Source organism: Hesperophylax consimilis, chromosome 21, assembly GCF_061612785.1.
Source record: "Hesperophylax consimilis isolate HC1 chromosome 21, BYU_Hcon_1.0, whole genome shotgun sequence".
In the NCBI taxonomy this organism is placed as follows: Eukaryota; Metazoa; Arthropoda; class Insecta; order Trichoptera; family Limnephilidae; genus Hesperophylax; species Hesperophylax consimilis.
Window position 1 is genome coordinate 28,373,946 of NC_142856.1, and position 27,657 is coordinate 28,401,602.

General features: G+C 34.0%; 2 protein-coding genes across 2 annotated transcripts in view; both read left to right on the plus strand.

Annotated features, from left to right (window-relative positions):
- Positions 1–18,855, plus strand: part of PolG1 (DNA polymerase gamma, catalytic subunit tam) — an 80,578-nt gene extending 61,723 nt beyond the window's left edge. The window contains exon 16 of the mRNA XM_089644724.1: positions 17,365–18,855. Within this exon, the coding sequence (XP_089500850.1) occupies positions 17,365–17,584 (220 nt within the window). The 3' untranslated portion in view covers positions 17,585–18,855. The remainder of the gene's footprint in view (positions 1–17,364) is intronic.
- Positions 1–27,657, plus strand: part of LOC149413822 (putative RNA-binding protein EIF1AD) — a 214,070-nt gene that overhangs the window by 62,084 nt on the left and 124,329 nt on the right. The window lies entirely within an intron of this gene.

A 27,657-nucleotide genomic window follows, 5' to 3' on the forward strand; every position in this document is an offset into this window, starting at 1 on the left:
AAATATGTTTGCGAATTGAATATTGCTGGACTGATTGTGTTAAATTGTTTGTCAATGAGTTCTTATCTTAACAATCTATATTTAAAAAAAATACGATCATTTTAGGATCGGTTCAAATATATTGTATTATTATTTGAAAAATACAGCACCAATTTTTAAGACATGCATTAAAAACTTAATACTCTCATTAAAAAGTTGAACTATAACTGCCTAATTAAAAACCTAAAATAAATTATGCTGTGAGACGATTTGTATCTGATGTAATTTTTCTTTTTAAATTTAATCATTACCTTATAATTGCAATTGATTTCATTTCATGTTCCTAATAGAGTCACATGAACTGAAACATTCTTTCACTGCAATAATAATGTCAATTCCAATTTGTTTATAAACTCCCTTATACCACGCATACACGACTTAACCAATATGCAGAAGGAGCAGATATTTTTAATATCACCGAAAGAAATTCAAAAAAAGCATTTCACAAATATATATATCAATAGCATAATTTTATTTGTTAAATTTTGTTATCATTTTAGTATGTTTACACGGTGTAAATAAAAATAAACTGTTTTTATTAAATTGGGCAACATAATGTTGTTTTTTTTTGTGGTCAGCTAATCAATTTCATTAGCCGGTCTGGGTCTCAAAAGTCGAAAGGTCTCATTTAAATTGACGACATAAATTTTTTTCTAATCGGCATAATCGCCCTTATTGGGTTTTCTGTTCTGTGAATTTATCCGTCTGGGGTCTAGGAGTCAAAGGTCCATGTTAACTGAAGACATCAGAATTTGATCTAATCGTTTTAGATTTTGTTCACTTTTCTAGGGTTGCTCTGTTCAGTGGATTAATCGGATTATAAAATAATAAAGCAAAATCATTTCAGAAGCGCTGCGCTGTCTCCACCTCGCCAGTGGCGTTATGACAGCCGACACCCTGCCCCGAGGCAATTAACCGTAAATTTACGTACCAACTTAATATTAATTGTGAAAGTATTGTTTTGTTTTCGCCTTTATTGAAAACTAGCACACACTCGTTAAATATCACGGGATGGTCTGATGTCTTGATTCTTAACAAATCAGTTCCATTTAAAAATTTTATGTCATCAGCAAAGAGTATACATTGAACATTGTTGAAGTAGCATGTTACGTTGTTAATAAAGAGTAGGAATGGTACAGGACCTAAAACGCTACCTTGCGGTAAGCCGCTGTAGGAATTCTAAAAGAGCCCCATAAGTCATAATCGAGAATAAGCCGGTTTTAAGTTATTAATATTAGTATATAAGGCTTTTTGTGTATCCAGTTAGTTATCAAATTAGTTTAATTGCGAAATGCGTTCATAATATTGTTACATAATCCATAACATTGAAAGGAAATGTTGTGTTTTTTTTACCTGTTTTTGAAAATGATCTCTTCTCGCTGCGTGGAAGATGCTATACGCCTAAGAGCATAACTTTCAAATATCGGAAGTTTCATAGGTTATAATCCAAGTATGCTGTGTTGCTGCTTTTCATCTCATTTCATTTGCTAATTATTGTAATTCAAAAATAAATATTCAATACTAGAAAAGGGTATTTTTATAACCCAGGAATCCTAGTAGTCCTGGATTTTGATCGTGATAGACCCGATTATTTTCTTTGAGGTCACTTTTTCAAAAATTATTCTATCATTTAATGAGCTGTCAATAAACATCCGCGATGGGCGTGGAAGTGACAATTTCAAAAGTTTCATTATATATTTTGTAGACCGGGCGTCTCGAATCTTGAAGAGATGCTAGATACCTGAAATAGGCTATTATTGCAGCCTGGAACCGCAGTGACAGTACATTTCAGATTACCCATATCTATTTCTGTGTCGCGAGAATGAGACTTTATACATCTCAATTTATACATCTATGGTTTACTCTGCAACACTTTCTGTGGCATTTTTTCTACGTTGAAAAGTACCCGTTCAAAAAGATCAGGTGCTTTTAACCCGATCACTTCATTAGTGGCTCGTGATCGACCCGGGTCTTGTAAAATGATCGATCCATCCGATCCTCCTAGAAGACAGTAAACTGACTATTTCGGTAAACTCAATGGATCCGCAGTTGTTTCGCTTCCCATCACCCTTTCCGGAGTTACTTTGACAAACTTCTTCATGATTACAAAGTTAATATTTCCACAAAATGAAGTCGGAAAGCGGAAAGAAAAAAGCTCTCTTATAATAAAAAAGTTATTTTGTGAAATTAATTAATCCTTAGCGTTCCGGCCGGCTCGGGCTATAGATCTCTAGACATTAATCAGTCCGGAGCAACCCTAAACAGTTTTATTTTATTTATTTTGCAGACTACCCCTAATACTGGGGAATGTTGTAAGGCTTCAATAATGGTTAGAGGGTTGCAAGGAAGGATCAAGGAAGATTTTCCGAATTTTGCTTTTCAGGTCTAATCACAACCATACACTAATAATAATGATATTTTTGAAATTAGTAGATTTTAGTAGAACTTTATTTAATGAACGTTGTAATTTTTTCACTATCAATTTCTAGAAAATACTCTCAGTATCGCCCTGGATACAATTTACAATCAATTAAAAAAAATAACTATCCTGATGATGGTACGGAGGAAATTTATCAATAAAGTGACTGAAAACCAAGTATCTTCATTTAATTTATTTAAAAATGTGGTTAGGGTTTTTGACAACGTTTTTCACGTTATTATAAAAAAATAGTAATGTTTTTTTTAATTACATACACCGGAAAGTTAATTTTATGTAGTTCCTAAAACAGTATTTTTTTTACGGAGATTAAGAAATAAGATGTATACAGTGCATTTGAAATACACAGTGAATATTGGAAAATGAGCAAATGTGATGAAAGTACTGAAGGGTTGTAGTATATTTACCAAGCTACGTTTAATACCCGGATTCGAATGAATTAACATCAAAACCTTAATTTTTTCCACCGTCCATTTTACTCCGGATAGCAAAAAATTGTTTTTTTATTTGAAACATTTTTTGGCGCGCCTGGGGGATTAAACCGACTCTTGTGTGGCAAGACGGGACGACGCTCTTGCACGGAACGACCCTTCATTCGGCCAGCCTCGTGATTTGCCGCGCGCCGCCAAGACTCGGCGCTCTCCTCTCTCTCACTTATTTTTTTGGTATTCCTTTCATATATTCAATAATATTATTAGTTAATGAAAACAAAAAGTATATTTATAAACAAGTTCTGCTATGTAGTTATTATTATGCGTGACAGCCGTTTCGCTCTCCAAAGGCATTGTCAAACAGAAATAATATAAATATATCACATAACGATACATTTATATTATTTCCATTACGAGTAGGTACTTATGATGAAAACAAAAAGATTTAATTTTTATTACCTTATCGATTGCCACTATTGATTTCTCAGTAAATGATAATAAATGAACTCGGCTTAAACGTACAGGATGTCCAGGGTTAAAGTGCGCCAACTTCACGGGGAGATTCTGCATGATTTCGTGATTTTAGAAGTAAAATAACTTTTTTAGAAATTCCTAAATATTCTTTAATGCAAAAATATTTTTGCATGGGAAAATAAAATAGAAATAAAAAGTTATTTATCTTTTTTACTTCTACCATCACGTAGAATCACCTCCCGAAGTTAGCGCACTTTACCCCCGGACTCGCTGTATATAAGAGTGGCGAGGGATTTATATTTTTTGTCAATTTATAATTTTACTCGGAAATCAATAATGCATAGGTAATAAAAATGATATCTATTTGTTTTCTTTGTAAGTAATCATTATAAGGAATTAATATAAATATATTGGGCGAAATAGCTGTCACGCGAAATAATAATTTGACAGCAGAACTTGTTCATAATAAACTTTTTTTTTAATTTAATAATCATACTATTCAATATATAAAAGATAAATCAAAAATCAAAATGAAGTTTTACAAATTAAATTGATAACTATTCTGTTGTCGTTTGCTCTACTGTACGCTCACCGTTTCATTTAAAGACAACATTTAAAAACAAGAATGTAATTTCGAGAAAAGCAAGTGTTTTTTTAATTTATTTTAAAGAGTGACCGTGACATTAATAGTGTCATTGTCAGCAGAAAATGGAAAATCATCACAAGTAAATAATGCACTACACTCTATTAAAAATCAAAAATAAATTTTGACGTTTCACCATCTGCCAGTTCTCAGGGCTATTTTTTTAAATGCCAAATCCAACTGAATTTGGACTTTAGATTATAATAAACTGATTTTTGTTTTTTTGTATAACGCCGTTTTCGTGAAATATCTCCGATGCTTTAAATGCGATTTTAACTCTGAAAGTAAAATTGCATTGCCTGTGCGAGTTCAAGGAGAGCTTATTTTAATAATGATTAATGAATTTGTAAAGAAAACATCATCAGTCAGTGACGTCATCAGTCTGCCTGGGCTTAAGAAAACTTCCGGCCCGTCCTACATCAGAGGTACATAATACATACACCGAACAGATAATACCTAGAAAACTGCCGGCCCGTCCTACATCAGAGGTACATAATACATACACCGAACAGATAATACCTAGAAAACTTCCGGCCCGTCCTACATCAGAGGTACATAATACATACACCGAACAGATAATACCTAGAAAACTTCCTGCCCGTCCTACAACAGAGGTACATAATACATACACCGAACAGATAATACCTAGAAAACTTCCGGCCCGTCCTACATCAGAGGTAAATAATACATACACCGAACAGATAATACCTAGAAAACTTCCTGCCCGTCCTACATCAGAGGTACATAATACATACACCGAACAGATAATACCTAGAAAACTTCCGGCCCGTCCTACATCAGAGGTACATAATACGAACACCGAACAGATAATACCTAGAAAACTTCCGGCCCGTCCTACATCAGAGGTACATAATACATACACCGAACAGATAATACCTAGAAAACTTCCGGCCCGTCCTACAACAGAGGTACATACTACATACACCGAACAAATAATACCTAGAAGCGATTTGAAATAAAACTAATGTTCCCAAGACCATTGACCTTTCGAATGCTAGGTCTCTAACAATGCTAGTTTGCTCTGTGCATATGGGAGGAGGTAGGTATGAGGTATTACATCTAGTAACTGTCCTACCTTACCACCCAATGTAACCATCCTTAAATGTCACCATCAACGGAATGATAGTAGCAAGAAGAAGAAAACGTCATAATCCACCTTTCAAACTCACACACGGAGAAAAATTACAGACTAAAAATCTTTAGGAACAATATGTAATATATCATTGAAGTAAAAGATAATTCGAATATATCTAAACGAAACATGAAACATAACAAAACACAAAAAAATAAGAAGATAACAGTCACAACTAGGAATTGAACCCAGGATCTATTGTCTTACCGGGACATACTTCTTAAGGATATGATTCAATAACCTTCAAAATAAGTTAAAAAGAAAAAGTTGTTCCCGAATATTTATTTAGACTTTTAAAAAGTCAAGGTATCCCATATAAATCAAAATCGGATTTATTTATCCGTTTTACTATTATTTTATTTTATTTTATTTAGGAATCAAACAGTCATTTATACATTTGAGCAATTATTTACAATATTAGACCAATAATGTTCCATTAATTCTAGTCGTTGATTCAATATTTGCACCTATACAATATATTTATAAATGGCAAAGAAATATAAAGAATAAACATTATGTGGAATTACTAAATGTTAAAAAAAACAATTAAAGACAGTAAGTAGTAATACAGTTTTAGCATGATTATAATAAAAACCATAAAATAAAATAAGATGATAGGATTATTTCACAAAATAAAAATTAAGTTATCAGTTTAGTAAGTTACATTTTATATGTTTTCAAGTTAACACACTTGAAAATGTCTACATCTCTAGAGGCATTGTGAGTTTTACAGATACTTCCTATTAAAGAGTTTTGCGCATATTTGGCTTTACAGTGTGGTGTTCTAAATCAGTCGTTCGATCTGGTGTTGTGTTCAGGGCAACAAAATGCATGGAGGGAAATTATTTTTCTCAGGGCCTCCTGTGTGGGGTTAATATAAAAAAAGAGGTTGGTGAAGGAGATGTTGAAGAGGAAGGTGGGGAATTAGCTGGCCATTCCGATCTGGTCACCAAACACGGCTGATGCCATTTTAAACAACGTTTCGTTTCGCAATGGTGGTATTTCACTAGGGGTATACTAAAAGTACCTTACACTCTGGAGCTTATCGTAAATGTCCATAGACTAATAACATCAATGCAAATATCCTATAATATTATTTAAAATTAATAATTGTGAAATAACACAAATCAATAATAAGAATAATCTGAATAAGCCTGAAATAATATCCCACAATTTTGCATGTATTCATTAAAACAATCAAAATCATTCGATCGTGCTACAATCACTACGGAATACGAGGAGAAATGTACAAAATGAAGCCTTAAGAATCCAGTATACCTTATGGTGATACTGGATTCTTTTTAGTGCTTATGGTTTCTTGAAAATTCCGTATAGTCTCATATTTGTATGGTAAATAGAGCATTTAAAAAAATAAATATTTTTTATTGAGTGACAAATAATTGTCAGAGTTGCCTCAAAAATCATGAAAAATATAATTCTATAATTTAAATTAAATTCTTTTATAATTTAAAACACAAATAAATAAAGTAGCACATGTACCTTTTGATTAAATAAATAATTATGTACTTTGGTTAGGTATTTTGGCCTCAAATCCAAATTTTAGTTTTGTATTAAAAAGGCTGAGCAGCCGTTCCTCTTTCAGACGAGATAATAGGTACCCTAAAATAAAGCCAGAATCTTAACGACGTAAGTGAAGCAGCCGTGCACAAAAATATGCGACGCACGGCCCTGGTGTATTGGACAGACTTTCGGTGAATTTACCCTATCAAATCTCTAAAATAAAGTGGGAATCTGAACGACGTAAGTGATGAAGTCGTGTAAAAACAATATACGGCGTGCGGCTTGTCTATTGGACGGACGTACGGTCGACTTTACCCTAGCAGGCCTAGAAAATCAATGTTTTAATGGGGTTCATTATAATTATGTTCAGTGAACGTATTACTAATATCTAAAATGGTTCTGAAGGGATGCATCGGGAAGTTACTACATTAACATTCATCGTCTAGAAAAAACTAAATCTGGTGCTTACCGCTAATTTTATACTTGAAAAACATGAAATATTTTAATGGGTAGGTCCTGTTTTTATTAATGTTAAATATAAATAACTTTCATCCGTAGGGATCCTTCTAGAAACAGTTGAAATTATAGTAATACATTCATTAGAAATAATTCGAATTTGAGCGTCGAGCAAACCCCCATTATTAGGGACTTATGTTGTCCTAAGTATATTATTTCAAATTTTACAGCACACTAACGAAATCAGTTATGATATTAAAAGAGTATATTTCCCAGATATGTACACTGTATACATATACCTATATATTATATTTTTGATAGCATACAGGTCGTTACCCTGTAATGATCTGCCCTTTCTACTTCAAACTTTTCCTTCTCTTCTTTCTACGATAATTTTCCTTAAGTCCCGTAGGTAACTTTTCCATAAGGCTTTGGTTATATATATATCCGGGGAGGGAAGGTCCTCCCTGCCGTCTTTTCTTTATTACACACCCCTTCAAGAGTGTACATCCTAGTTTGTCTACGTGACGTACGACCTTGAACGTACTCATTTCACGTGACGGTTCAGTATAAAAAGGCTTCACCGAACGTTGTGTTGGTTTTTTGTTTCTCGGTTTAGAAACCTAGTTATTTATGTATGTGTGGTATCCCTTGGTTCTTTTGAGATAAAGTGAGTTGAATCCATTACCGCTGTGTTTTAAAACCATTTTATAAACCTTATCTTCTAAGTCGCCTGCTCCCCCCCCCACTAGCTACTCGATTCTACCTATCGTAGGGTAATGTGAATATAATAAAGTGTTAGATTTTATATATGTGATATACATACGATAAGTTTATGGTGTTAGTTGTCGGCGCCATCCATGTATATATTTTGGGAGGGGAAGGAGAGGAAAGGAAATGAATTTTTTTCAAGCTAAGATTGACTCCTCCTCTTACCAAACAAAACTGATGGATGATAATTTGAGCAAGGCGATCGATATCTGCGTGTCTGGATATCACAACCGGCCGGGTCTCCCCTTGTTCCAAATCGGCAACCTTCACGCCAGAATAAAGAAAACCAGGTCTCATCACCAATTTCAGAATTGCCCCAATCTCAAACACCTCCAGGAAATCTACTTTACTGAGTGTAGAAGGGGAAAGCCATGACATCCCTTGTCACGAATCTAGTCGCGAAAATGTGACACGTAAGGTCCTAAGTTACGTGCCACCTCTAGAAAACGTTGTAACTCCCACGCCGTCGGGGATTTACATCCCTTTCTAGGTCAATACATAGATAACACACGACGATCTTGTCGACATTTAGCCTGCTTTTAACGATAGGTTGTGTGCCTACCCATTCAGCCAATTATCATGTGAGATATATGTAAGGTCTACTCGAAATGCCAAATTTAGGATGAGGACTGTCTGTATTTTAATATTCGGTTCTAGTAATTATTTTATGAGGTTACTAGCATCCTCGTGTATTAGGTATGGGTAACTCCTACTGAATACCTATCCTCTCAGGTAGGTATAACCGGATAATTGGTTTGATTTTTGCATTTAATTTAAAGAGGCTGCCTACCTCTCGAAAGGTACCTGTTGAGAAAAGTTGTTCGGTTGGTAGTTTTATTTCGGAGATTACCATCTCCCTCTTTTGACTTTAGATTTGTTTTTGTGCATCCCAATTCGTAACTTAGAAAGTCAAACAATAGATGAAAAGTATTAAATTAGAAAGTCAAATAACAGAAGAAAAGTTTTCATTTTGTTCCGTCTGGTTGCATCCGATCGCTTTCAATTTGGGACGGCATACGCTAGCAAAACTTCCCCCTTTGACTGACTGTACACCGCGCCTCTCGGCCTATATATGAAAAGGTCATTGGCCTGTCTCTCACTCACAGCTGATTGACAATCCGTCTAGGGTATTCCTTTTAATGATAACATTGTTTGGGCGGCAGGTGTCGTAAACTTAGTTCCTGTACCTCGGTTGTATCCGTCTTTTAAGAGGGGTCCTCTGGAATTTAATAAATAATATAAAAAACTCACCCAGTTAGTCACCTCTCATTCTCAGCGTGAAGCTTACCTGGTTACACTATATAGCTAAATCACTTTAATTTTCGACCTCCTCCCTACGCTTATAAAAGGGTAATTAAATATTCCTGTAAATAAAATTGTACCTCCCTAATCTGTCAGGATTCGAACCCACAGTTAATAATCTATTTGATTCTCTGGTTTTCGGTCTCCGTGGATAGAATGCCATCTCGCCAAATCAATAACCTAGCCGGATTAAACACTTCCCGCCTTTAAGTACATTCACTCTGTTTTAAAAACGCAATCATTATTTTTATTATTTTCATGTTTTTAAGACAAGCAATCTAGTTCGAACTGTATACGAAATCACGTTTAAATCAACACAACTTTATAACACAATCGCGATTGCACAACACCTGGCGCCCCTGAGGTGGGTTTTTACAAAACGGCGCTCTACAAATTATCCAATTATTATTATTGTCATTATTATTAATTGTTTTCCCACTGAGTCGAACCACTTTCACTTCACATAAACACCGGATCAATAATCTTTCACTTTAATTCAATATTCCGCAATATTCTCTAATACCATTTGAATTCAATAATTAACTGTAATTTCAAACAACACTTCTGATTTGTATCCATTTCTCGGGGCTGTCAATGCACTCAAGTTCAAGACTCGACTGTCCCTCCGGTCTCTCCTTTCCCGTGGGAATCTGTTTACTCCAGGCCTGTCTGTCAATAAATCTTCCGTCGTTGTCTAAACAAAAAATTTTTTTGAGCACGTTCGTTTATTATTTATCGTTTATTTTTGTGGATATTCAAAACATCACAACCCTTTTTACCTTGAAATTTTTCGGGTCGCTTCTATATTCTGTTAATCTAGTCCCCAAACAACCTGTGTATTTTATTTAATTATCATTTTCACTGATTTCGCAGGATCCAAGGATTAACCTACATAAACATTTGAATTAAATCACATATATATATGACAGCGGTTTCATGGTTAAATTGGTTGAAGCAGAGATGTTCAACCTTTCGGCTACCTTGAGCCGTGTGGAGTGATTATTTTAATTTTAGTTTAAGTATATAAAACAGACAAACAGTGTCCAAACTTCCGTACACGCTTTTAAAATTATTATTTAATGATATTAATCCCTAAAGCCTCTGACACTTTGTAATGTACTGCTCTTAGATGGACTGTCAGATTACAGATTTTTACATACAGTTTCTGAACGTATTAAAAAAAAACTGTTCTTGAAAGTAGGTGAAAGACTCCTTCAGATTTTAGTATTACAAATCGAAATATGCGGTTAAAAAATTAAAATTTTGGACGCAAACAAAGATAAAATGTTTTTGAAGTAGCTTGCCGATTTTTATCTTTTAAACTGTAATTACTACGTTAAACGAAACTAAAAAAAGATATTTAACTACACAAAGGTTTTACAAAAGTAATAGTCATTTCGCCTTTTTTCGTTTAATACAAAAATATTTATTTAAAAATTTCCAAATCTTGACAGATATTTTCAAATGCTAAACGTTGTTTAGTATGAGTTATTTAAAAATGTACTGGAACGTTAATAGTAAACTTTTTAGTGCAAACTGAAAGCCCAGTAATCTCTCCTTCTAACACCATTTAAATCATATTTCTCACCATAGTACAAAATAAGATAACATAACTTTTAGTAGACAATGTCAGGCGGGGATAAACGATTGTCTCCCAAAAAAAGACTTTACGAATGTTTGTTGTCTGTAAAAAATATCTCAGAAAATTACCCGAGAGGTTAAATTCAACAATAACGTAAATGACAAACAAGATGTGTAAAAGATAGTAAAGTTTCCCGCTCGCACTACGATTTTCTAGACACCGTGTAAATAATAATTTTTGAAATTATAAACACAGTTATATCTAGTAATTGTACCTCCATTGTAAATTAAAGTCGAAAATCTTTCCTGAAGCAGCAAAAACCCCGAACTTTGAGTTCTGGCATCATGAAATTCGTAAAGCTTTTTCAGGCTAGACTTTCTTAGTTAACGATATTATGTTCAGCTCGTAACGCCATTTCCACATGATCTGTGAAGCTTTGGTATATCAATTTTATGTGTCCAAACTTCCCGACCCCTTACGCATTTTGGAAAAAAATCGCTTTATTACCTATTATTTTTATGTCATTGTAATGTTTACGTTTTTAAGTCGCAAGGTATGCGGCCGCGGGTTGGTCATGCCTGGGTTCATTCAACCGGAGAGGTCCAGTCCCAAGTTCCAATGAAACTGATTATGTCGTTGATTATTCAGTGAATTCGGGAGCCTGGTGAATATTTTTTATCGGGTTGTATTTATGTTTAGTTAATCTAATCTTCCTATAAAGCCCTGGTTTATCAGATTCCTTTTGAACTTCAAGCACATTAATGCTATATATCAAAATCTCTGTTTTGTTTTATAAAGTCGAGAAAAAGATCTTCTGTTGTGATTGTAGCAGATTGTTTAGATTGTTTAGATTTCTAATGAAAACTGAGCGATGGGATCTATTTGCCGGTTCAATTCATAAAATTCGTCAGACTGAGAAAAGGGGTATCCTTCCCGGTTCAATTTGTCAGATTCATCAGACTGAGAAAAAGGGTATCCTTCTCGATTCAATTCATCAGACTGCGTGAAGGGGTATCCTTCCCGGTTCAATTCATCAAATTCATCAGGCTGCGTGAAGGGGTATCCTCCCCGGTTCAATTTTTCAGATTCATCAGACTGAGAAAAAGGGTATCCTTCTCGATTCAATTCATCAGACTTCGTGAAGGGGTATCCTTCCCGGTTCAATTCATCAAATTCATCAGGCTGCGTGAAGGGGTATCCTTCCCGTTTCAATTTGTCAGATTCATCAGAGTGAGTTCCCGGTTAAATTTATCAAATTATTTAGACTGAGAAAACGGGTAGGTAACCTTCCAACATAGTTCAATTAATCATATTCCCCATGCTGGGAGAAGGGGTATCATTCCCGTTTCAATTCATCAAATTTTTGACTGAAAGAAGGGTTTCCTTCTCGGTTCAATTCGTAATATTCTTCAGACTGAGTGAAGGGGTATCTTCCTCAGTTTAATTAAACAAATTCCTCAGTTCTTTTCCAATAGAATCTACTAATGTGAATCATGTTTAGTATTAACATGAACAAAATTTCCAAAAGTGTTACAAGGGAATACTGAAATGATATCCGCTTTACCTTACTTGCCGGATTTGTTTAACTAAATTGTCAATTCAGTAACAGAAGTAGGCCGGTTTATGTAATTCGGGGTTACCTTGATCCATTTTATTTTTGGTTACAAATTCAGACCCAAGATTTTAATATCCTGTGTGTTGAAAGCAAAGCTAATCAATGTATATAGACTGAATTAATACGTTTTAGTACTTTTGTAGAAAACGTCGATTGACTTAGTATAAATTAAGGCTATTTCATTTAGTATTGAAGTTATCTGAGCATTTTATTTTACTCCAATTTGAAGGATTATCAGAAAGTTTTCAAGGTGAAATTATATGCTATCGGTATTGCCCTAGCAATTAAAATCGTAATGTTGCTTTAAATGGCTTTGGTTTTCTTAAAAACTCTGATGTATGGTTGTGAGGCACGGAACCGAATGCTGTAGATTTGAGATTTGGGAACACAAAACAATATTTACTATAAAAGTTTTAAAATGTTCAACGAACTCCCTTTAAATTTTAAGGAAGCAAGAAAAGTCTTGCAGTTTTTGGTGGGTTTTGTCTCAATGTTGTGAAGTCGCAATTTCGAAAAAAGTTATTTATCTTTTTCACTTCTATCATCATGTAGAATCACCTCCCGAAGTTAGCGCACTTTACCCCGGTGAACCCTGTATATATTGTGTACATTATTTCTTCTTTAATGGCAACTGACTGTATGAAATCTTAAGTATGAAAATAATCGGTCTCGAGATCGTTTCCACATGGGAACGGTATGAAAAAAAAAAACATCTTGTAAAATGCCCATGGTTAGGGTAGTTGTCTTTCTTTCGTTATAAATGTCACTTCTTGGGATATTACCTCTTCAGTGGTCACGATGGCTTTCTCCGAAATAGTAAACTCTTCCTATATCTGTGTTTTTGCGTGATTTTTTTCACAATATCGATTCATCAGGCGGTGTATGGTTATGTAGGTACTTACCTCTGGCGAATCGTATTTCCTGAGGAAGTAATCTTCCCTTGGAATCATATTCATCGTTGTGATCAACTTCCTTAACTGCTGGTGTATTTACACGAACAACACTAAATTAATGCCGCCCCTACCTTTAGAATCGGATTTTAAATTTCAGTGTTGTTATTTTTGATTTGATGTAGTTAAAATTAGCTATGTAGGATTAAGGGTTGGTTAAGATACATTAGATTGGTTAAATTGTATTATCTTAATTTTAGAATGGAAGATCTAAAGTCTCTCGTGTCTAGGATAAGATAAGTTATGAATATTGAGTTAATGAGGAATGTGAAGTCTAAAGTCATGGTGTTTGAAAGAGAAAGTACGAAAATAGTGTGCATTATAGTTGTGAATGATAAATATTTGGAGCAGACGGATGAGTTTGTGTATTTGGGAAGTATTTTTACGAGAGATGGGAAGGCTGATAGAGATATTGAAAGAACGGTAAATGCAGGTAACTCCATTAATGGAGGGCTGAACGCGGTTTGCGCTAGCAAATAACAGTCTGGCGAAGCTAGCAGTCCACAATGGAGTTCTGGGACCTACCCTGATGTATGGCAGTGTACCATGGAGCTGGCAGAGGAAGGATGAATGTAGACTTAATGCTGAAGAAATGGGATTCCCGAGGCGTATGTGTGATGCGAACCATGTATGATCGTGTGAGAAATGTGGAGATCCGCAAAGAATGCAAGGCTTATGTAAGCGTGCACGGAGAAAAGTGTGTACTTATAATTTATCAAGAATCTCTTCAAATTAATGGTAATCCGGTCAAAAACAGGATAGCAGGCCGTTTCTTGATAAACTTTTAGTGAATTCCTAGTCATAAAGGAATCTTTGATAATATACAATGATGAAATGCAAAAATATTATGATTTTTATGAAAATTCGGTTTGCGCGCACCGCTTTTCAAACGTGACATCTTCGTGTTTATTTGAACTTTCTTGTCAGCATTTATTCAACATTATGGAATTATATTATTATTATTTTGAAAAATGATTTGTTACTGAGATTGTGACGAATGTTTGAATATAAACAATAAAATTGTTTTGAAAAAAAAAAGAAATATATGGTTTATAATTAAGTAGGGAGGTCTTTCAGTACCTACTTACAAATCTTACGATTCCAGAAGAAATTTTTGTTTTGTTTTGAGTTGATTCGCGAGGTCTAATGTTCACATAACTAAGAAGCAATTTAATGAACATTACTGACTGTAAAGCAACATTGAAAATTTTAAAGCAATGGTATTTTTTTGTATATATTAGTATAATATATAGTATCTATGGGTGAAGCGATGGAGTTCTATGGGATCGAGTAAAATGTTGCATTTATAACTTTTCACACATCATGCTCTCAGTGAAATATTTTATGTTTTATTTACAGAAAGACTACTCACAATCAAAGAGATTCATCCTAGTCTTCAGACTTTACATCAAATCTTCGAGAATTGCGGGTAATATTAAATTCGAGAGCGCGCCTTCAAAATTCAATTTGGAAACATTAAACTGCAAATTTGGCGCATTACTAATATCCATTGCAAGTTTCTTAGTTAGAAGTTAGACTAAAGTGCATTATTGTCCTCTTGGGTTGAAGAAACTTATGCAATTTGCATAACGAACTTAAACAACTTATACATTAATACGATATCCTATGTTGGAGTGTGTGTGGGTCAATCGATCGTTTTACATGACCCGGGTGGCTCACGACCCGCTGGCGTAGTGAGCGGGTCGCGAAAACCCAATCTCAGATCACACACGACCCGAAACTCCAAAACCTGATTACCCGTCAACCGGCTAGGTTCACTTTCATTTAAAGTTAGTTAGTTAGTAAGTAGTATTCCCTGTAACTGTTAGACCATGTAGATTTGAAATTGTGTGGACCGGGCGTCTCAAGTGTCAAGTCTCATTCTCGCAACACAGACATAGAGATGGTTGATCTGAAACTGAACTGAATTGTAACTGCGGTTTTAGTTTTCAGTTACCGGAGTTACATGCACATGGATTATTATGATTACTATGATAATAATTTTTGCATGATTTTTATTTACATATTTTAAAAAGGTTGCATTTATATTTTGATAACAGTGTTTGTACATTAGTTTTTACATAGGTTCCATGATAACTCAACACAGTGACAATTCAACACACTTTTAAAAAATGATATAAAGTCATTAGAAACGATGATTTTTTTTAACCTAACCTAACATAACCTAACCTACTTAACCCAGTTAATAAAGTTTTTGTTTCATCACTTTCCATGACTTTATATAACTTTTTAAAGATGTGATGAATTATCATTGTGATTTTTATTGTTTGTTTTTGGGGTGTTATGCCGTGTTGCGCTAACTCCTTCTTTAGCCGACGTTTCGGACAGCGTTGCAGTTTTTATTTTATTTTTTATAGTGAATACCTCACAAGAGTCCCAACTGCTCCCGTCTGGAGCCAGTGAGACTATGGCATCCCCAATTGGGGGATGTTGTGAGGCTGAAGGTAAGTGGGGAAGGGAAAGAGGAAGGTGGGGAAGTACCTGGCTATTCAGATCTAGTCACTAAACACGGCTAAAGCCATTTGGAGCAACGTTTCAATTCTGAATGGTGGTCTTACACCAGGGCGATACTGGTAGTATCTTCCACTCTGGAACGTGCCGCAAATATACTATATATTATTTTAATTAATTAATTGTGAAATAACACAAATTAATCAAATAAAAATTATTTGCGCACGCCGGGTTCGAACCCGCGACCTTCGGAATGGCAGTCCAATGCGTTACCACTGGACTATGCCGGCCGTCACTATGCAGTGTCCATCATCAGGGCAGATCCGGTAGATCCGAAGATGGATCTACCGGATCTGCCCTGATGATGGACACTGCAACGCTGTCCGAAACGTCGGCTAAAGAAGGAGTTAGCGCAACACGGCATAACACCCCAAAAACAAACAATAAAAATGCTTTTGGCCGTGAGAATCTAAAAACTTACCTATCATTGTGATTATTTATCCGGTCACCATTTACATAATATTAAAGAAAAACTTACATAATACAGAAAGATTAAAAATAAATGAATAACTCATAGATTACACATGAAAGAAAATAGCAGAAGATAATAAAAACTAAAAAAGAAGACGGTCTACAAAATACATCTTCTCGCTCGCTCACTCATACATCTACATATTATGGTCGCTCGCCTAGCCACTCCAGCACCCGGGTCGCGAGAGCGGCTCACAAGACCCGGGTGGCGAGCGGGTCATTCATATTATCGACCCATGACTACCTCGTGATCATTTGTGTAGTTCCTACCTATAGGCGACACCGGTAATACATGTGCTTATGTCTAAAATTGCGGATACATTTGATTAATATTATGTCCCCGCCAGCTGTGGTTTTCTCCGTTTATAAATTGTCAGTAGTGGCAGCAGTCAACAGATATAAGTCATTAAATTGCGTATCATAAATCGAACAAGAAATTTATTGTGAAAATTATTAGTTGTTTTGTTACATTTTTCGTATTGTAAGCATTATTAGAGATAAAATTCACAAACCGTAGGTTGGGTACCTTCTGTGCTCTTGTATTTTAATATTTTTGCTGCTTTGTTGGTAGTTGAGGTCGCAGGTTCAATCCATCCATCATAAAATTACGGCATTGCGTAGTTGGAAAATTCAAATGTTTTCTGGGTGTGCGCAACTTCCAAATATTCATATTTTTGTGAGAAAACCTATTGATATACGAATATAGGCATACAATTATTTTTTCCTCGCGTAGGATTTAACTATTTGCACCTCGTACCAGAGTGCAAGATAATCTTGGTAGGTATCTCTAGTAGCGAGAGACACCATTCCGCTATGTAAAATTTAGTGACTATATATGAATAGTCATGTTCCTTCCATCCTCCCTCTTCTGCCAGCAAATTGACATCACAAAATTTTGGATACCAGTGGTCCAATAGCTCTAAACAATTGAGACTTTTGTGCGGTGTCAAATAAAAAAACTAATTAGTTTTTTTTCTTTTTTCGCAGGCTCGGTCTGAACGACCTACCCCAATCCGTGGCATTCTTCAGCTCAGTGGACGTGGATACGTCCCTTAGAAAAGAGGCTCACATGGACTGTATCACTCCTTCCAATCCCCACGGCCTGGCTGTAGGCTATAACGTTCCACCCGGGGAGACCTTAGACATAAAGGCTACCCTGGAGAAGTGTGGACCTGGACTGGATAAACTATTCAAGGATAAAACATAATAATGTTCCAATTAGAGAAATTTTGGAAAAGGATTTTTAAAGATTTCACGAATTATTGTGCCCCATGTTCCTATAATGTTGTAACTGGAAAATCCTAGGATATAAAAGCCATCCCGTAAAAAATGTTAACCTGTGTTGGTTGAACTGTTTAAAGATAAAAATAAGGATGTTCCTTTTGGAAAAGCCTTCAAAATCTATCAAGCCTATTCAAAGATTTCATCAATTATTATATCACACCGTTCTATCAGAAAGTCCTAGGATATAAAACTCAACCTTAAGATCGTTGAAAGATTTCATCAATTATTATATCACACTCTTCTAACAGGAGAGACCTAGGATGTAAAACTCAACCTTAAGACCGTTGAAAGATTTCGTCAATTTTTATGTCACACTCTTCTAACAGAAGAGACCTAGGATGTAAAACTCAACCTTAAGACCGTTGAAAGATTTCATCAATTATTATGTCACACTCTTCTAACAGGAGAGACCTAGGATGTAAAACTCAACCTTAAGACCGTTGAAAGATTTCGTCAATTATTATGTCACACTCTTCTAACAGGAGAGACCTAGGATGTAAAACTCAACCTTAAGACCGTTGAAAGATTTCATCAATTATTATGTCCAACGTTCCTTTGAAATTCTAGATGGAATTACTTTTTGGAATATAAAAGCCACCTCGGAGCAGTGTGGATGGTTGGATAAACTGTTCAAAGACATAAACAAATACCTACCTCATGATTAGAGGAATTCCGGAAAATTTTATGTCCCACACTACTATAGTTCTAACTAAAGTGACCCTGGGTATAAAAGCTACCATAGTGAAGTGTGAACCAAGTCTATATAAGTATTTGATGATAAAAATCAACGATGTTGCAGATTTAAAAATAATGGAGTTTATTTATCACGAATTCTGTGCAGGAGAGATCTTTGACCTAAAATCACATTGGAGAAATGTGGACCTTGACTCGATAATTTCTCTAACCTAATAACTTGAGGTTAGAGAAAGTCTTAACTAGTTTTAATGGCTGCTACAACAGACAACAAAGGTCCAGTTTGGAGACACCGAACAAATGAGATATTGAAGATGAGTAGAGCTCGTCTGGATAAACTATTTACGAATAAAGTGAATGATGTTCCAATTAGACTGGAAAAAGTACGGAGATTACTGGAAAAGGTTAAAGATTTCATAAATAATCCTGAGAACTATGTTGAAGATCTATCGAGCACAAAAAAAAAGATTGGTCAAAGATTGATCAAAAAGTCAGTACTAAATACGATGATTGTGTTACTTAAAAATATAATTGTATAGGTATTTTGTTAATAAAATTTTATTATATTTTATTACGTCCCTTATTTTATTAGTATATTAAAGTATAAGTGGATAAACAGGTCTTTAAAACACGCGCGATTTTTCGAGCACGACGGCGTAGCCGAGTGCTCGAAATAAAGCAAGTGTTTTAAAGACCAGTTATCCACGAATACTTTACGCTATTTTTTTTTATTGGTACACTTTGAAAACATAAATATTGATATTATTATTAAAAATTTGGAAATAAGAACTATTAATGAATTCGTGATGTGACATCACAATATCTTGTTGTCATGGAAATGAAAAACACAAACATTAATTTGCAATCTGTCACATAAGATTAATAGTTGACATCACAGTTTTTACTAGTTATTGTGTGTTGTAAAATGAGTTCTAACATTCATAATTTAAATACCAAAGCAGAATCGCGGTTAATACCTGAAAAATCTAAAGACGTTTATAAAAAAGAATATGAAAGGTTCATAACATGGATGGAGGAGCAAAACGTAGTAGATGTAGATGAACGAGTTGTGCTTGCTTACCTTCAGAAAATGTCGGAACAGTACAAAGCATTTGAATAAAATTTTTGAAACATTTGTAATGTTTTATTTGACGTTTAAAATATTCCTATCAGATTTATAGTTAAAAGTTGACATTTTAGACTTCACATTTTGTTGATTTGTTGATGTTGCCTTGGTAACTTTAAAAAACGCGCGTTCCATAAAGTGCGATTTAAACACGCTAGAGCGTACTTTAAATGAGTAAAAAAGGGCACCAATAGAAAAAAATATTGTTTAACATTTACTCATTCTAATTGACAATATAGCAAATCCAATCCCTATACCTTTACCGAGGTAAAAAAAATCTTAATCTATGACACGAATATCAATTCTTTTTCTGAAATTAATACATGTAAAAAGATATAAATTTCACTCTATCGGTTCAAATCTGTTATAGGTTATACTTATATATTTTGGATATTGTACTTGTTTCCTATTATATTATGTATATTTATGGAAACAACTTTACTTTTCAATTTATTGATGAGAATTTAGGCATCCCATTATGTCTAGGCATTTCAAAATACGTATTTTAATATAATCCTACGCATCGAAGCTTGCTCTCAAAAAGAAACATTGTCTGTAAAAATTCACGCCGAAAGTTTAGAGGGAATAAAATAATAAAGTTACGAACAATCCTGTCCCTAGGCAATTGAAATTTTCAGAACACCTGTTCTGCTGGATAAGTTTTCCAGTAAATACCCAACACTAAATCTAAAAATCCTATTTTGAAAATCTGGTTAGCGTTCGTTCAGGCACTTCTTTTGTTTATAGTGTGACTGTCTGCCCTTTAGCCTGCGTACGTTTGTGCTCGCAAAACTCAAAGGTTGTTCTTATTAGTGCCAGGAGTGTTTAGAGAGTAATTTGAATGGTAGAATAAATGAGATACGGAGTGGAATTAAAGTCGATGTAATGTAGTTTTTAACAGTAATATTGTGGTATACAGTAGTCAATGCTGGAAGTAGTTAAAGTAGTAATTATTACAGAATTCAGTACATACTGTGACATTGTTAAATGATACCTTGAGTATAAAGCAAATACTAACTCGAAAATTGAGCTCTGGAATCATGAAACTTGCAGCCCTTTTTCAATTAAAGGTTGATTCGCCCACATCAATCATAATTATACTATATTATAACACTGATATACAAATTCTTTATATAATAGAACAGTGTGTTTTGAATTTTGTGAAATTTTTCGTCGTTTTGCTAAAAAATGTTTGTGATAATCTTTTTTTTTCATGTTAGAAATTAAAATATTGCACTTTTTAAATATGAAAGTGTGTTTCAAATACAAAATCTAAAACATGATTTTATCTTGTTTCTAAAATGTTTTTTTTTACATCTTCATGAAGACAATATACATAACATTTAAAATATCTTGCAAAAATTCCGAAATTCGGTGAGAAATTATTATTATTTCAAGTTTTATACAACAGATAAATAACCCCCTTTGACTGGATAAGCAATGTATACAGGGTGTATCGGCACGTACCCGACAAACTTTAACCAGCTATTCCTTAGCACATTTTGAGTAAAAAATGTTATGGGCTCTTTGCTGTCCGGTAACGTTTTTTTTAATAAAAAAATTACTATTCATATTTTCACCACATGTCACCACTGTTTTATTCTTTGTCAAAGTTTGAAAACCCATCTGGCAATATTTTATTCGAATTCCGTTGAATAATCTACGTGTGTACCTACATTGGCACACTTTTACAATCACAACGAAATGGCACGGCACCATTCGTCTCATTTTTAACTATTATTATTTAGTGTGTGCGAAAGAGCGAAGACGCTTTTCGACATACTTGCTTATAACAGCTGTTGAACACGAAAATCAATGCCAATGACAGTGATGTAGTGTGGAATTTTTTTTTTATTTAATTGAAAAAAAAATGCTACCGGACAGCAAAGTGCCCATAACATTTTTTACTCTAAATGTGCTAAGGAATAGCTAGTTAAAGTGTGTCGGGTTAGTGCCGATACACCCTGTATATCTTACCATGAATTATTTTTGTCAGTTTCTGTTTTAAGTTTCAATTAGTAAGGTTTTCACATACGCGGTCGTTTATTAGTAAGACCGTAAATGTTTGATAAAATTACCAATTCGTTTATAAATTTTCATTCCAGTATTTTACATTTGAACAGAAAAAAGTGAATGTTTTCAAATATGTTGTACAGTCTTTCACCTTTATAAAAGTATCTCCCGTTTGAATTCATAACCTTCCCACGTAATAATTAAAATTTGTTAAGACGAGACAATACCCTAAAAGTCGGAATCTTAACGACGTAAGTGAAGAAGCCGTGCACAGAAATATGTGACGCGACCTGGTGTATTGGACAGACCTAGTGATGAAAATACCCTGGCAAATCTCTACAATAAAAAAGGGAATCTTAACGAAATAAGTGATGAAGTAGTGTACAAATAATTTCGACACGCGGCCCGGCGTAATGGACGGACCTACGGTCGAATTTGCTCTAACAGGCCTAAAAAAATGATCTTTATCATTTTTGATGAACGTATTACTAAAATCTCAGATGTTTCTAGAGGGATCCCTCGGAAAGTTAATAATTTATCGCCTAGAAAATTAAAATCTGCTGCTTACAGCTAATTCATTAAATGATCAAACCATTTTATAAAATATATTTTAATGGAAAGTAACTGTTTTTAATAATATTCAATATAAATACCTTACATCCGTCGGGATCGCTCCAAAAAAATGTATATTATCATTATGAATCCGTCCGAATTAATTAAAATGCGAGCTTCGAGTGAACCCCCGTTATTAGTTGTGTCGTCTTAAGGTTTTCCCTTTGTGAATAATATTTTTGCCAGCCAGATAAAAATAAAAATACTTTTTCAAAGTTAACGAGAATTTGTTCCAAGACTAATTAAAAAAAATTAACGCCAGACAGAATAAAACTAGTGCATTATATCCTGTCGGCTTCAATATTTATTTTCTTTGCTAAATTCGTAAGAGGTCGTTCTATTTATAAATTTCATAAAAGATTTGAAGATTATGTTTTGCCATATTAGATACCAAAGTTTTTTCAAAGTGTAGCTAGTTGATTTATGATGCCATTGTTAGATTGAAAAATTGATCGGACACAACAAAAAGTACAGGTGGAACCAAAGATATTAGAAGAACGAGATGTGCTATGCGCAGTTCGTACTGAGTGGAATTGTTTTGCCGAGTGTCGCCGGTTTTGTTCACCAATACTACTGCACACCTTCGCTTGCGCTAAGGTATCCGCACTAATACATAGAACAGATTTCTGTGCGTACACGTCCCGATACCGTTCAAAGTACCCTAATTAGGTAGTACTCCGGCTACGGTCCGGCGGCCAACATAGCATATCTCGTTCTTCTAATATCTTTGGGTGGAACAATCCATTTGGACTCTTAACTTCGAACCATCGGGTACCACGTGGGAACGCCACCTTTAGGCATTAGACCATTTCGATATATTTTTCTGGTCAGTGTTTTTTCTTTTATTTATTTATGTAACATAACGTGAACCCTTTGTTGCTGGGGGTTATCCTTGGGAGATAGACATATGCCATCGTGGACTTTTCTGTATGCCTTTTTAAGAAATACAATTCCGTAGTTCATTATTTTGATGAATCTATATGTATATATATATATATATTATTTCAACACTATTCCTAAATGAAAGTTGTATTTTTGTAAACCAGTCAAATCGCTGTATTTTTTAATTTGTGTTCTTGTTTTTTTATTTTTGTTTCTTGCATATATTATTTTTTAATGTAATTTTATTTTTATTATTTCTTTCTCATGTTTCAAAATTGTCTGTCATCAAAATTGTACCACCTACATGTAAAAGCCCTCTGGGCGTTAAATAAAGTATCTCATGAGGTTTAGCCCTAAAATATAATTTTACGACTTGATTATAAAACATAGACTTTTCTCTACTTTCTATGAATATAATATGCATGTATCATATATGTAAACCTTCCGGAAGAAATTCTCTAAATGATAGGAAAAACCCTATCAAAATTCGTTGCGTAGTTTAGAAGAACTAAGCGCACAAACCGACAGGTGCGGATAGCAACTTTATTTTATACTATTTAGAGATATTATGCGCCCGTATTTATTGTTATTAAGTTTAATTTGTAGAACTCCATTGTATTTTTTTTATTTTTATTTATTCAATAATATTGTTATTGGGTTTATAAAAACAGTTTATTTTTAAACAAGTTCTGCTGTGTAATTATTATTACGCGTGACAGCTGTTTCGCCCTCTGAAGGCATTATCAAACTGTTTGACAGTTTCTGACAGTTTGATAATGCCTTCAGAGGGCGAAACAGCTGTCACGTGTAATAATAATTACACAGCAGAACTTGTTTAAAAATAAACTGTTTTTATAAACCCAATAACAATATTATTGAATATATAAAAAATATAAAAAATACGACCGTAGATACTTTTACAAAGACATTATAATATGTGCATAATAATTCAGTGTAACAGTAATCAAAGGTAAAATTTTCATTTAAAATTATACAGAACCCATTCAGAAGAAAAGTATTATGTATTGAGATATGTTATTATAGCCTTCTTGTAACTATATTCCGTTCTGTTGAACACATCTACGATTTCTGCGAATGTGGTGCCAACTGCATGCAATTTGGGTGCAAGCGAGTATCTAAGTGACTCAGTCCTGATCCTGAATTGTTGTTGCAATTAAAACGATTTTCGATCGAATAGTTCTCGTTGGTATGTTGGTATGAAGGTGATTTGACTCAATAAATCAGGGCTGTCTATAAATCGAGAGTTTTAATAATTTTAATCATTTCATCAAGTGGTTGTAATTTATAGTTTCTGTTGGTAGAGCGAGTTTATAGTTAATATATCTTAGGACGGATTGTTTCAGAAAATTTGAACCATTCATCAAGTTAATTTTTAAGTTCTGTGAAAGTCCTATTGAAGTTCTGTTATTATATCAACATGGGCCAATTGCTTCACAGAACTGAAGTAATAATAATAGAACCTTTCACAGTCCTTGAATTATCTGTGAAATTTGATGAATTGTTCAAATTCTCTGAAACAACCCGTCCTTAGACATTATACTGAATTTTTTCAATGATATTGGTTTGGATTTTAAAGTGAGGGGACCAGATAGAAGATTTATAATTATGTTATGAATGCAAAAGATTTTTGCTCCCAATATTAAAGACGGCAAAAAGGAAACTCTTCGTCTTAATGCTGCATCTTCTGCCAGTCAACCGAATCAGAGGGATTAAAGGATGCATCTTACTAAAAGTTTATATTTAGCAATAGATAATTCACAGATTCATAAAAAATTTTGGCGTTTTATAGTGTAACTTCATTAGTATTCTTATGTGATTTTGAAGGAACTCTTTGAACGTTTTTATGACAATAAATACATTTGCTTTCAGTTAATAATGTGAGTTTTTTAGCATTATTGGAGTCGAAAATATTGTACATGAATCAATTTGTGATTATATTGTGGACTGCACATAATATTTGACACATTCGAATTGTAAAGTGATTCTGATTTACCCCTGGTCTTTGGTATACGTCTTGTTGCAAATTTATATTATGGCTTTGAGAGACACTGCGGGTGATCAGTGCACAAGTTATCGTAATAGACTCGAATTAGGAGCACATAACATTTAACTGCACAGGTTTTCATAACAGACTGGTCATGTGCAATACAATGTTGCAATATCACTGATGTAGGTGTCAACACTGTCAGACAGGGACAGGTAATCGGGTATGGGAATGCAGGATCGGTTCCATGATAAATCAACACATCGACAATTCAACACACCTTTAAAAATTGAAATAAAGTCATTAGAAACAATGAAAAAAGATTTAAACCTAACCTAACCTACTTAACCCAGTTAATAATGTTTTTGTTTCATCACTTTCCATGACTTTATATAACTTTTTAAAGATGTGATGAATTATCATTTTGATGATTTATCCGGTCACCTGCAGGAACATAGGTTGAAGGGAGATTCATATATATTATTATTGATTATTTTTGTGTTTAATTCTCGAACTAGAAACTAGAACTAGTAGAACTCCATTTAGTTTTTATAAAAAAATAATGCAAATCAAATTTATTTATTTATTTATTTGTTAAGACATACACAGTACAATTAGATACAATTAGATATTTTTAGTTATTACATAGTTGTAGTACCTATTACGTATGTCCATAAAATATCATTACGTAATTTCGCCTGAGATTGTTATAAAAGGAAGGAAGTGTGTGGATAAAAATAAAAATAATAAATGAATTGAAAACAAGAATTATAATAAGCTAACGAATTGTAATTGACTGTTAATAAATAGGAGTTTTGAAAAATGATGTGAAAATATTTTTGAAATATGTCATGCTAAGAAATTTAATAAGTTAGTTTTGTATGTTAGAAAGGAATCATGAAAGATGTCTAAATGTAGTAATTTTTCGTAATGGGTGTATGTTGTGATTGCGCGAGTAATAACTGAATTGTTTGCTGCATTGGTATTGTTGGCTTCAATATGAAATAGTGTAGTGTGCCTGGTACGCCTCGTTGGAACATTTAAACCAATTACGGATAGCAATTCGGGACTATCTATTTTATTATTTAGCAGATTATGTAGAAACAACAGGTCTGACAATGTGCGTCTTTTTTGTAAAGTTAACATATTATTTGTAGTATTGTTGTATTTCTTGAGTAAATGTTTCGAAAATTTATTCTGTATACTTTCTACTAAATCTATGTATACCTTATATTGAGGATTCCATATTGTGGAAGCATACTCCAGTGGACTTCTGACCAATGAACAAAACAACATTTTCAGAGTTTTAGCACTTTTGAAAACTTTGCATATTCTTAATAAGAAACCTAGCATTCTGTAGGATTTTGAAATAATGTGTTCAATGTGCTTGTCAAAAATTAATTTGCTATCTAAGTAAACACCTAGATCTTTACACGTAGACATAGGTTGTAAAGGTTTGTTATTCAAGTTGTATGGATAGATGATTTTGTTTTTATTTCTAGTAAATGTAATCGAGTGACACTTAGATATGTTTAAGGACAATAAATTTGATTCACAGTATATGCACAAATTATCAAGATCGCTTTGCAATTCCATACAATCGGATAAACACTGTATAGCTTTATAAATTTTCATGTCATCCGCGTATAAAACAAAGTAACTATTTTTAAAGCAAACGTAAATGTCATTTATATAAATATTAAATAAGAGTGGTCCAAGATGCGACCCCTGGGGCACACCTGAGACGATTTCCGTTAAGCAAGATGCAAAACCATTGACAACCGTGATTTGGTGCTGATTATTGACGTATGATGCGATCCATCTATAGAGGTCACCGAGAATTCCTAGACCTATTAACTTTTGTAAAAGAATATAATGATTAACACGGTCAAATGCTTTAGAATAATCCGTATAAATGGCATCTACCTGGCATCGCATATCCATTTGAGCATGAAGAAAATTTGTAAAAAATGCAAGATTTGAAGTTGTGGAGCGATTTTTGATGAAGCCGTGTTGATTATTTAAGAGTGAGGGTGAGATAGTAGAATATAATTGATCGTAAACAATTTTTTCCAATACTTTACTTAGTATTGGTAATTTGGATATAGGTCGATAGTTCGAGACATCATTTTTACTGCCATTTTTATATATTGGGGTAATCAAGGCTGTTTTCCACTTGTCGGGAAATGTTCCTTCAGATAACGATAGTTTGAAAATAGCAAAAATGGGGGGTGTCAATTGTTTACTACAATAATTTATGAAGATCCCTGGAAGTTGATCATCCCCTGGTCCCTTTTTGATATCAATGGACTTAAGGTATTTGAATGTGATGTCTTCATTGATCTCGATTGAGTTGATTATTCTATTTGAATTAGAGCAAAAACTGGCATTGCTTGTATGTGCAGGTTGAGCATTCGAAAATACAGATCCAAAATACTCAGAAAATAAGTTGGCTACTCTTCTACTGTCATTAGCAGTTTTTTCACCGTAAATCATATGATCAGGGATGGCAGGAGATTTTCTTTGAGAATTGACGTAGGACCATATTTTTTAACATTATGCTGTATACCGGAATCTATCGTAGAAATGTAGGTTTTGTAAGCTGCTGAAGCGACTGTTTTTTGCCTTTTGCGAAGCAATGAAAATGAAAGATAATCAAGGGGGT